Source organism: Tenrec ecaudatus, chromosome 8, assembly GCF_050624435.1.
Source record: "Tenrec ecaudatus isolate mTenEca1 chromosome 8, mTenEca1.hap1, whole genome shotgun sequence".
NCBI lineage: Eukaryota > Metazoa > Chordata > Mammalia > Afrosoricida > Tenrecidae > Tenrec > Tenrec ecaudatus.
The window spans coordinates 145,885,215-145,896,803 of record NC_134537.1 but is presented as its reverse complement, the minus strand read 5'-3'; the positions used below and the strand labels follow the sequence as shown (position 1 = coordinate 145,896,803).

Genomic DNA, 11,589 nt, shown 5'->3' with positions numbered 1-11,589 from the left:
TACGGTCCCAAATATAAACACTGAATAACTCAAGGTTACATAAACATGATTTTAGACATCTACCAACATGACATGCAAACAGCTCGATCCCAAATTTTGAAGCGTGTGCTCTCCGCGGAATGGCTCTTTCTAGAACAGACCACGGTTCGAGTGGTAAAACTAGCTGCCAGCAAGTAGATTCCGACTCAAGTGTGTGCGTCAGAGCAGAACAGGGTTCCGTGCGGACTGTAGAGAATGATGCATCAGGCGTTTCTTCTGTGGGGTCTCTGAGTGGGCTTGAACATCCAACCATTTAGTTAGCAGTTGAGAGTGGAAACTATTTGCACCGACCAGGAATTCCAGTTGAAGGGCAATGCATTACTAACCCAGAGACCCTATAGAACAGAGTCCAACTGTGCAATAGGGTTTCCAAGACTGTAAATCTTTACAGCAGCTGCCTACCACATCCTTCTTCTTTACCGTGCCTTTCAGGTAACAGTCCCGTCAAACACCACACCGCATCACCAGGGTTCCTACTCCAAAGGGTTCCCCTGTTCACAGACATAGTAACCGGAAAATGTGGTAGGCACTGTACAAACACAGGCACGGTGGCTGTCACAGTAGCTACTCTAGGAAGTATCTTAGTCATTCATTAAACATGACGAGCTTTGGCTCTTTCTGCAAAATGGAGAATATCATATCGATTCGCGTTGTCATGAAGACTTCATTATTGGGTTAGGGTAAGAAAAAAAACTTCATTATTAATAGACATTTAGAAAACGACACCATACCAAGTTCCTTTGACGACTAGGCACTGGGTGGACAGTGAAGGACACAGAAAACACAAAAAGGTCCCTGCCATTAAGAAACATGTGAAGTACATGATATGTAAGTTACCTGCTAATAAAACTGTCAGCAGAAGAAAAAAGGAAGAGACTTGGGAGTCTCGACGACACCTACCACGGTGCGATTCTGGATCCAGGTCCAGGGTTTCCTCCCACCCTCCCCGTGTCAAACAAGACGGGAAAGTTCAAGAATTCACAACTGACAGGTTTTACAAAAAGCTCCAAGTTTATTAAGAACACATTCTAACACATAACAAGTTTCTAGCTGGTCGTTTTGAGTCTCAAATACAAACATCACATTACTTAGTTTTAATTAAAAGAAAAGAAAAAAGGGGTGGTGCTGGTTCGTGGGTTTGAGTCCAAGATGAACATGCAGACAAGAGTGCTATTTGGGTGGATCCGTGTTGATGCCATACTTCTCCTTCAGAAGCTTCAGCTGCTCCTCCTTCTTCTTCGTGTCCATCTTCTGAAAAGCCTGAAAATGATTCAGCCCCCACGTCAGTGACCTGCAACCAAGAGCACTAGCCGGGGCTGGGCTGGGCGGAATAGGACTATGATGGTCCTGACCATAATACCCATTCCCCACCAGGGCATGGCTCAGCCCCCCACGGGGCTGTAAATAGGGTTCCCTTTGCTGTACTTACTCTGTTGGCATTGTAGTACAACACCACAAGGTATCTGTTACAAACATTGAATCCCGACAGGTGATCGCAGGCGTTCTTGGCATCAAAGATGTCTTCATAGACCACGTAGGCCGTTCCTCTCGTTTCAGGTGTGTTCCCCCTGCAGCGTTAAACAGGGCTTAATTCAAATACACATTTGCCAGAGCCCTGATAGCGGAATAACATAGCTGCCTTTCAAACAGCTGACCACACTCTAGTGGTGCAGTGGATTACGCACTGGAACACAAACCTCCAGGGCAGTGGTTCAAATCCTCCATGGGGAAAAGATGAGGGTGTCTACTTCCATCCATACCCAAACTCTTGGAAACCCTTTGAGGTCATTTTAGTCTCTCCCACAGGGTCACTGGGAGAGAGGCAGGACTTTCTGTCCTTCTGAAGAGCCACACTCTGGGAAACTCCGGGGAAGTTCTGCCCTGTCCTGTAGGGTCACTCTGAGTTGGCATCACTTGCTGGAAGTGAGTTTGGTTTTAGAAAGGGTCACTCAGAGTTGAAACTGACTGAAAAGCAGCAGAGCTGCTGTTTGGTTTTGTTTATCAAGGATGAGACAGTTTACTAACTAGAGCTCGTCTATATCCATCCATGGATGGAAGGTACATGCTTAAACATGTTTGTCTGGAATAAACCCGTGCATATATGGAATAATTTTAAAAAAAGACTATCCAAAGAAGAAAAGTGTAGGTCAAAGGTAGTTGAGCTGAAATACACTTTACTTAAATATTTTGAGATCAGTCTGAAAACTCATTAATATTACAGGCAAATATATTGAATAAGACTATAATTTTCTGAATTAAGGGATTTTTCTATGTAAGTAAACTGTCAACAGATTTGACTTTTTGCTGTGCTTGGAATACTAAAATCGCACACAAAAAACCCAACAAAATAAAACCCAAAAACTCACTGCCACCAAGTTGATGCTGGCTCATAGTGACCCTAAAGGACAGGGTGGAGCTGCCCCTGTGAAGACTTAACTTTATGGGAGTAGAAAGTAGTCTTTCTTTCTCCGCGGAGTGGTTGGTGGTTTTGAACTGCAGACCTTGCACTCAGCAACCCCACGCACAACCACTGTGCCACCTGGGCTCCACAGCTACTGAAAGAGCACAGGCACCTCTTCCTCAAACTGCTGACCACTCCGTAGTTGACTGCACAACTGCTAAGTCAGTAGGGTTCTTTCCCTTCATGTTCAATACCAAACCAAGCCCACTGGCACTGAGTTGATGCCGACATACGTCGACCATCTAGGGCACAGTAAGTAGATCCATCCGTTCCCTGGCATTTCTGAGACTGCAGGTCTTTGAGGGAGCCATCGCCTCAGAGTTCCTTCAGAGCGGTTGGTGGGTTTGAAACACTGATCTTGGTTCAGTAGCCCAATGCACAGCCCACTTTACCACCACGACTCGTGTCCTTTCACCTCAAACCTAGTACCCTCTAGCTGAGTCCAACTCAAGAAAACACCAAACAGAACTTTTATAATTATTGATTTTTATCATCAGTATCTTAATGAAACAAATTTATGTCTTTGGGGATTACCAGTATTCAGGAGAGATGGCTTTTATTACTTGGTAATGTTTAGAATGGGGTTTTTCTTCCTGTGCATTTATGTGATAAGACAGTATATAAATATCTACATACTATCACTCAGAAACTAGTCCGTTTCTGAAAAATGCAGATTTTCTCCCGCACCCTAATTTAATTATAGTCTCAAGTCTTAAAGATAAAAGTTTTCATTGTTTATGTCCAGAAAAGAATGCTCCCCAATGTAAGGCAGATATTTTTACTTAAAAACAAAACAAGCCCCCTCCAAAACCATACAACTTATTTGAAAGGTGATTTAATCATGGGGGGGGAGTGAATAAAATGTTCTAAAATTGACTATGGTAAAGACTGTACAATTACTCTTGATATTGTATTGTCTGATATGTGAATTATGTGCCAATAAAACTGTGGGAAGAAAATGCCGTGCCTTTTTAAAAACTGCAATATACTCAGTCCCCTTCTTTCAAAATTCACTTTTAATACAATCCTCACTCTTACACATGACCTGCCTGGAGGGCTAGGTTTCTGCTAGGTGCAGGGAGAAGTGTGATGGCAGGCGGAGTTATCTGTGAGGCCCGAAGGAAGCCGGAGTGGGAGCTGGGCCTTGCTCACAGATATGCAAGCGCTCCTTGCCACCCCCTCTCCTCACCTTTGGGGCGTGAGCGGTGAGAAGTATGAGGAGCCCCAAGGGTACTCATCTCAGGAAGCAGACTGCTGCATGCTGGTTGGAAGGGACAGCAGGCAGAGATCCCAGTCCGCACTGATGGAATAAAGACGGATCCCTGGCCTCCATTTGTGTTCCAGCTCCCCAGTGCCACAGCAGGATGAGGTTTACGACTGACTCCCTCTACCTCAGTCCCTGCATAGCGGGTAGAAAGACTTGAAAGCCCTGGGAAAGGGAGACACCTGCCTCAGCTTGCTCTAGGACAAAAGACCAGCCTGGGCCCTTCACAACCGTGCTTCCTGTAAGATGAATGGTACAGGGGCAGGGTGCAGGGGACGGGCAGAGTGCAAGCACTGGTGAATGTTCATGAGGTCAGGTTGCATGACCATGATGGCAAGACTTTAACTTCTTTACTCTTGGGAACCGTTGACCAACTGTCAAGCTTCTGACTCTTAATCATTTTCACAAATAGTATCAAAGTTGGGGGGCAGAGGGAAGCCCTGCCTAAAAGACTAAAACTGCTCCCAAGATTTCCCCAAATAGGTGACCCAGTTTTTTCATTAGAAATCAAAACAAAAAACTTTAAGAACATCTTCTGCTCCTTAAGAACAAAGATAATTACTTCCATGAGGCCATGCATATGGCAAGTGCTAATGTGCACTTACCATATGAACAAGTGTTGTCCACACAAAGCTAGAGAATATAGGGGCCCGCCCTGGCGGAGTTCAGAGCTGGCAGGAGTGACAGGTGAGGACACCAGCAGAAAAAAAGTACTATGAGGGCAGAAGGGATCGCTAACATGCTAAGAAGGGAATATTCAGCAACAAAGTGCTCTCAACGGGGACTACTGGGATCTTTGTTAAAATTACTAAACTTCTCTTAATTAGGTTGAGAAGACGGTATTCATACATGCTTGATGTTCAGATGGGGTGACTATTTTGCCCACTCTCATGCAACTAGCAAGTGCTCACTTGTGTTTGAAAGCAGGTCTAGAAACAGTCCAGTCATTCATCCTGCTGCATCCGTATTTTGAAGCTAAAAGGCACCACCTATCAGATTATGTTCCACAAGAAGAAATTAAAAGCCCAGAGAGGCAATTTGTTTACGGTCTCTGGACTAAGGACAAGGTCTGCAGCAGAACCTTGGCTCTTGATCCCTATCCCTAAGTCAAGGGACTGCCTATATACCATTCCCTGTGCGTCTACGACAGGATTTTCCTAACCTACAGTCTATGCACCCCTGAGCCCATGCAAAATGTTGCACATAGTTCTGTGGACAGAGCTCAAAGTTGTTATCAGATGCTGAGGTCCTCCTAAAAAGATAACAAAAAACCCCAGCTCTTCTTTACCATTTTAATCCTCGTCTGAGTTCTGGTGACGACACACTGGAAGGATGGTGACCACTCTCAAATGAGGGTCTCCTAATATCTCACAGGGTCCTAAAAGCTAGGAGGCAACTCTCAAGCCATTTGGAAAGGTCCTTCCTTATTGTCTGGTACTGGGATGGCACAGGCCCCGGCAGCATTTTGTTCTGAGGTTCTTGTGCTATCTCTGAGTTGGGGCAGAACTCGAAAGCAACTAAAAACAATAGAGAATTGTTTGTTGGTGAACAAAGAAAAGAAAAAGTCAACTTAGTTGCTTTTATACGCGGACTCCTGTTTGAGAAACTTTAGAGTCAACAAAAGAAAAGGAAAGACTGTTGAGAAGATGAGAGGTTAAAGTACATGAGGAACACAGCACTCCTCTCCCCGTGCTCCCCCCCCCGCCCCCCTCCTCCCTGTACCACCAAGAGGAGTTGAGACCCAGGCACAATGGAAATGGACTCTGGCAGCCACTTTGAAATTCATTTTTGATACTTCTACAACAAAACTTCCAAAAGGTGTCAAAGTTTTTTCTACAGTGGCTGTGATGGCAACCTTAACAACTACAAACTCAAGACAGAATGCCAAGTAGCCTGTGTTGAAAATACAAAGAAAGGACTCTATAGGAAGTGAACCCATCCCCACCCCCAGCCAGTCCTGGGGCTTTGGGGCTTGCTCAAGGGGAGTCCCTCTGGGTACAGTGAATGGTGTGACCCTTTGCCTGGGCATGCCTACACAGCAGGGTATGCTGGGCCCCTCTAGGGTTTCCCGTATGGCTCCAATAAACTTCTTCCTTTTGCTTAAAAAAAAAGAAGTGAACATGTAAATTCATGATACTCCATCAGAAATAAAGATATAAGAAAACTGAAGTGTATAAAAATTCATTAAACTTAAGCGTATAATTGATGGTCTGGATTATACATGAAGAAGTTGTTGAATCAGAGAGTGCTTGGTTGTATATATTTCTGCCATAATAAAAAAATAATTACACAAAGAACAATTGTACAAGGAAGAAGAGTATGTTCTATGACTGACTGTGGTAATGATTGTACAGCTCCTCTTGATATGAACTAGTGGTAGGCAGGTGAAGTGCCAATAAAACTGTTAAAAACAACAAGCCTGACTCATGGCGACCCCGGCCCCATGGGACCAGAAAGCTGTGCCTCACAGGGTTTTCACAGGCTTATTTTCAGAAGCAGATCACTCAGCCTTTTCCCCAGTCAGTCTCAGTCTGGAAGCTCTGCTGAAGCCTGTTCAACCTCACTCACATACAAACTTCCAATAGCAGAGTGGTGAGTTTAGGTCTCTGCCATGACACCTCCTCCTAACATCAGTTGCTATTGACCCATGTGTCTCAGGGTAGAAATGTACTCCACAGGCTTCTAACAGCTGTTTTTTTGAAAATAGTTCACCAGGTCTTTCTTCTCAGATGCAGTTCTCAAGGGGTTGCCTGATTCATAACAGCAGCAAAGTTACAGCTATGAAGTAGCAACCAAAATAATTTTATGACTAGGGGTCACCACACCATGAGGAACTGTATTAAAGGGTCGCAGTATGACAATGGTTGAGAACCACTGCGAGGAAGGTTGAGAACCACTGCTCTAGGTAAATGCAAGCTTCAAACCTTTTGTAACCAACTATAGCTCAGTGCACTATCCATTTGTACTACTCAGGGACTCCTCATAGTCACATGAGGGGCTTCAAAAATGTTGTGGATTCGTCTAGACCCAACCTAAGAACAATCATTTCTTATGACACAGCCCTGCTGGATGCTTGACCTCATGAAGAGATCACTGATGAGAGGGTGCTAGAGCAAAGTGCAGTGAAGAAACTAGATGGTGCCCAGCTAGCAAAAAAGAATAGAGTCTGGGGTCTAAGAGGCTTGTCTTCAAATAAGCAGCCATCTAAGTGAGGCATCAACTAAGTTTACATGGAAGCAGCACACCACCCGTGTGATCCAAGGATTGTAAATGTAATCCAAATTTAAAGGAGGGAACGGCACCAGAGCTCAAGTTGTGAATGTCCAGTTTGCAGAAGGCTATGGAAGCCCAAATCCATTTGCAGGGTTCACCCATGGATTACGCCTCCAGTGAACCCCCTGATCACAGTGAGAGCCGTTACCAGACAGAGGGCATTGTCAAGCCCGTCAGGGCACATGTCGTTAGGTCAAAATGTAGTATCTTATTTGAACTCCCCTTCGACCCATTTTAAACTATATTAGTAAAAAAGAGTGAAGCTCTTCTGACCATGGCCCATGGATGTGAACACCTTGCTAACATGCAGAGTGCAGAATGTGTTGGAACGTAGCACTTAGGTTAAAATGTAGCACCCTATCATTTGATCTCACTTATGGACCATTAAAAAGTTTTCTAGCTTTACTATTTTCTGGGTTTTTAAATTGAGATTTTTATCTGTTTTTCTCTGCTATTCTTGTTAGATTTTTGTTTTTTAATGTTCTCCTGTATACCACATCCAGGATAGGTAAACTACAGAGACAGGCACTGGGTTAGTGGTTCCCTACGGGCACGGCACTGGAGGCTGGGCAAACGGGGAACTAATAAGGATGAGCACCATGAAGACAACACTTTCAAACTGACTGTGGTCATGGGGAACCACTCTCCTTGACAGGGTTCAACTACTAACTTGTAGGTATGTGAATTATGTGTCAATAAAGGGGTTAAAAAATTTTGGGGTGGAAAATGGAATTAAAGAATAATGGATTTTTCTAGACTATTTAAAGCCCCCTTGCATGTGATAAATATTAGCTTTCCCTTCTATTCTCCTCAAACCATTCATTACTACATTCATGTTCTCTTTATAATTTCCATTTTCTTTCAATGACATTTTAACAATATTAATAAGACTTACACTCTAATTTGACGAATAGGTCCATATTTTCCAAATATATCATACATTTCTTCAGCTGTGATTTTGTACGGCAAATTTCTTATATATAAAATCCGATTCACTTCAGGCGGAAGTCGAATCTAAAATGAAAAACATGTACTGTTATTATAATCAGGCAGAAGTGCTGTTTTAAAAAATTCTCAATAGTACTTATCAGTAAAATGCCACAAATGCTATTATATAAGGTAAATGGCTATATGTGTCTTTTCTCTATTAATATATTGTTTTTATTAATGAAACTATGTAAGATTTAATATTGGACTGAATAAATTCTCCCACTTATCCTGCTTTTTTCCAGATTGTTTTATATATTCTTGGGTCTTCCCTATTCCATGTTAGTTTTTAGAATATGCTTCTCTATGTCTTAAAAAGACTCTTTTCTGGAATTTTGGCATGAACGGTATTAAGTCTATAGATCATTTTGATAACTGAAATCTTTACTATGCTGAGTCTTTCAATCAATACACACAGTGTAAGCACACTTCTCCATGTATTTAGGCCTTCCTTGATTTCTTTTATTATATCATTTTGTAATTTTCGGCAGACAGCTCATGTACATATAGTCTCAAAAGTGGATTCAAGGATTTCATTTTCTTTGGGCCAATTACAAATGGCACTTTTGTATATATGTTTGTTTTGAAGCAAACAATTCACCGTTGCGAGCTTGCTAGCTTTGCTTTCGCGCACATCTCTAACAGGAGTCTACTAGTGCTAAGAAGAAATATCTCCCCAGTGAATGGCGTGCTCTTTGGAAAACAACTGCTGCTGGCTCGAGGAGCCTATCAGTGTAAATTAGTAGGGCCCATTATAAAACCAGATGTTTTAATTCAGTGGTTCTCAACTTTCTTTATGCCGCGACCCTTAATACAGTTTCTCATGTTGTAGTGAGCCCCCAACCGTAAAACTATTTTCATTGCTACTTCATAACTGTCATTTTGCTACTGTTATGAATCGGGCGACCCCTATGAAAGGGTCATTCGACCACCAAAGGGGCCTCAAACCACAGGTTGAGAACCGCTGCTATAATTGAATGAGGACTTTCAACATTGTCAGGGAATGCAGCCATGACCTGTCTAACATACACGCTTCCTGCACCACTAGCTTCTCCATGTCTTCACACAAGTAGTAGCTTATGTTCTACCCATCTTCACAAAGTAAATTACTTATCTATAGGCCTCTTCCTTTCTGTCAATTAATGAACATTTACTATGCGGCCTCTTTACTTATGCATGGTTAGGCATTAATATACAGTGAGAGAAAGAAGAAACCGCACCTTCTGCCTTACCTGGACTACCGATCTGGATCTTTTTCTTCTCCTACTCAAGCTAGTGGAAGGAGAAAGTCTGTACCTACTGCTACCTATTCTTTGCCTCATTGGCACAAGTCAGCCTACCACAGCCTGCTTTCACATCAGACCTCTGCTGAACTGCCTTTGACTCACTGCTCCTGTTGCCGTTAGGTGTTGTGGAGATGACCGTCCACCCCATGCAAGCGGAGAACTGCTTTGCAGATTTTCTAAGCTGTAGTTTTGTTTGGCGGCTAGCAGCTGAGTGCTATGCCTGTGGGGCTCTAGAGCAGTGGTTCTCACCTTCCTAAGGCCGTGACCCTTTCATACAGGTCCTCAGGTTGTGGTGACCCCCAACCATAACATTATTTTTGTTGCTACTTCATAACTGTCATTTTGCTACTGTTATGAATTGTCATGTAAATATCTGATCTGCAGGATGTATTTTCATTGTTACAAATTGAATGTCATTAAAGCATAGTGATTCATCACATATATTTAATTCTATACTGTGAAATATTTCTAATTACAAAAAAAATGAAATTTTGTCTTGAAGCATGGTGTAGCATGGGTAACAGTCTTCACACTGAGTACTCATATGCGGGCGTATCTGCATGTGGGCGGACTCGCCTAGAGATGGATACAGGAACTGTGTCTCGGTTCCTAAGACTATCGGAAAAATGTGCTTTCCAGTGGTCTTAGGCGACCCCCGTGAAAGGGGCTGAGACCCACAGGTTGAGAACCGCTGCTTTAGAGGAAGGAATGACAAGTCTTTCTCTCCTGGAGCTGCTCTCATGTTAACCAAATTTTGGTTAGCAGCTGCACACTTACCTTTCAGCCATCGGGGCTCCTTTTTACTCACTTGTTGCTGTGTGCCGTCCAGTCAATTTTACCTTCCAGCAACCTTATAGACCTGCCTCCTAGCAGGGTGTAATGGTCATGGGAGCAGGTTACCGAGTCTTTGACTCACAAAGGCCATACTCAATACATTTTACACTTAGCCCCTCTTAGATTTCTGGAAACGATGACTAGTTCCTTCTTTTAACTGTGTATTTCCTCCTAACTCACTGCTATTTCTTCTTAGCATTCAAAGTATGCTTTTACACTGGGCTTTACCATTACGTCTTTCCTGGGTTCTACTCTTCTTTGAAGAACGCTGCCCTCTTCAATTTATACCACACCAAAGTGGCAGTTTTGTCATCCTTGAGGGATTCACATTGTGTTTCTTTTAAATGGCCTTTGAGTTTAGATAACAAAAGAACCTGAATAGACTAGAAGGCAACTATAGTCTTTTAGGCAAATTACTATGCCAACCTCTCATCTACTCAAAAACAGAGTAACGCATCTCAATGACTCCTGAAATGAACAAATATGTTTCCTAGCAGGCAGGCCTGGCTGGTATAGGTATCACAGTCAGTTTGGACTCACAGCGACCACAGACTGATTTCCGTGACTGGAGATCTTTAGGGTACCAGATAGCCTCATCTTTTTTCCCACAGAGTGGCTCGTGGGTTTGAATCACCAATCTTGCAGTTTGCAGGCTAATACTTACCATAGGACTCTTGGTACTCAATAAATACTGTTGAATTAATAAGTCAATCAAGGACCCAAAAAACTCCAGGAACTGAAGTAAATTCAATTTTAGTGGCCTGTGAACCATTAAGTTGCTTATTGTGTTCCACGTTACCAATTTCTTGGCAAAGAGGGTCTTGAAACTATGTGCTAAATACAGGCCAGTCAGCAAGGGCTGTCACTGTCACTGGGCTGGAGCCTGGAGGGTCCTCAACGTGTGAGGGCGGGAGTGTGATCAGCCTATTGCGGAGAACCAGGGCTGCCCTGGAATGGGGACAGGGCAGTTTGGACCTTCTCGCCCAGTGGACAGAGGAATAAGACCGCTCTCATTCACGTCTCTGAGACACACACAGCGAAGGACTCCCCCGACCTCCGAAGAAGACCCCGCTACTCACGTTCGCCCTCTTAGCTGCTTGCATCGCCATCTTGGCTAACTGATGTAGTGACCGCAGCAAATACTGGACTCTTCGGGATATCTACTTAGAACACAACAATGCCAAGTACTGGATATCGACGTCCAGGCTCCTCCGGTAGCTGCTGACACGCAGAGCGGTCGCCGTTTCACGTCGAGGCGCGCTGACGTACAAGCGGTTGCTTTACCGGAAGACTCCGACCGGAGCAAAACAGACACAAGCGAGGCCGGAAAATAAGTGACGTTGTTTCCGGTTCCCGAACAGGAAGGGGCGGAACCACAGCTCCAGGAAGGGAGGTGTTCCGGTCGGGAAGACCCTGCATAGGGCCAGCTAACCAGAGGAGGCGGG

At 43.7% G+C, this 11,589-nt stretch overlaps 1 protein-coding gene across 1 annotated transcript; it reads right to left on the bottom strand.

The window, feature by feature from the left end:
* Positions 1-1,031: 1,031 nt before the first annotated feature.
* Positions 1,032-11,462, bottom strand: SF3B6 (splicing factor 3b subunit 6). The gene is made up of 4 exons (XM_075557045.1): positions 11,224-11,462; positions 7,933-8,051; positions 1,469-1,607; positions 1,032-1,299 (listed from the first exon to the last, which is right to left on the bottom strand). The coding sequence occupies exons 1-4, from the start codon at positions 11,251-11,253 to the stop codon at positions 1,210-1,212; spliced, it is 378 nt and encodes a 125-aa protein (XP_075413160.1). The 5' UTR covers positions 11,254-11,462; the 3' UTR covers positions 1,032-1,209.
* Between the last annotated feature and the right edge of the window lie 127 nt (positions 11,463-11,589).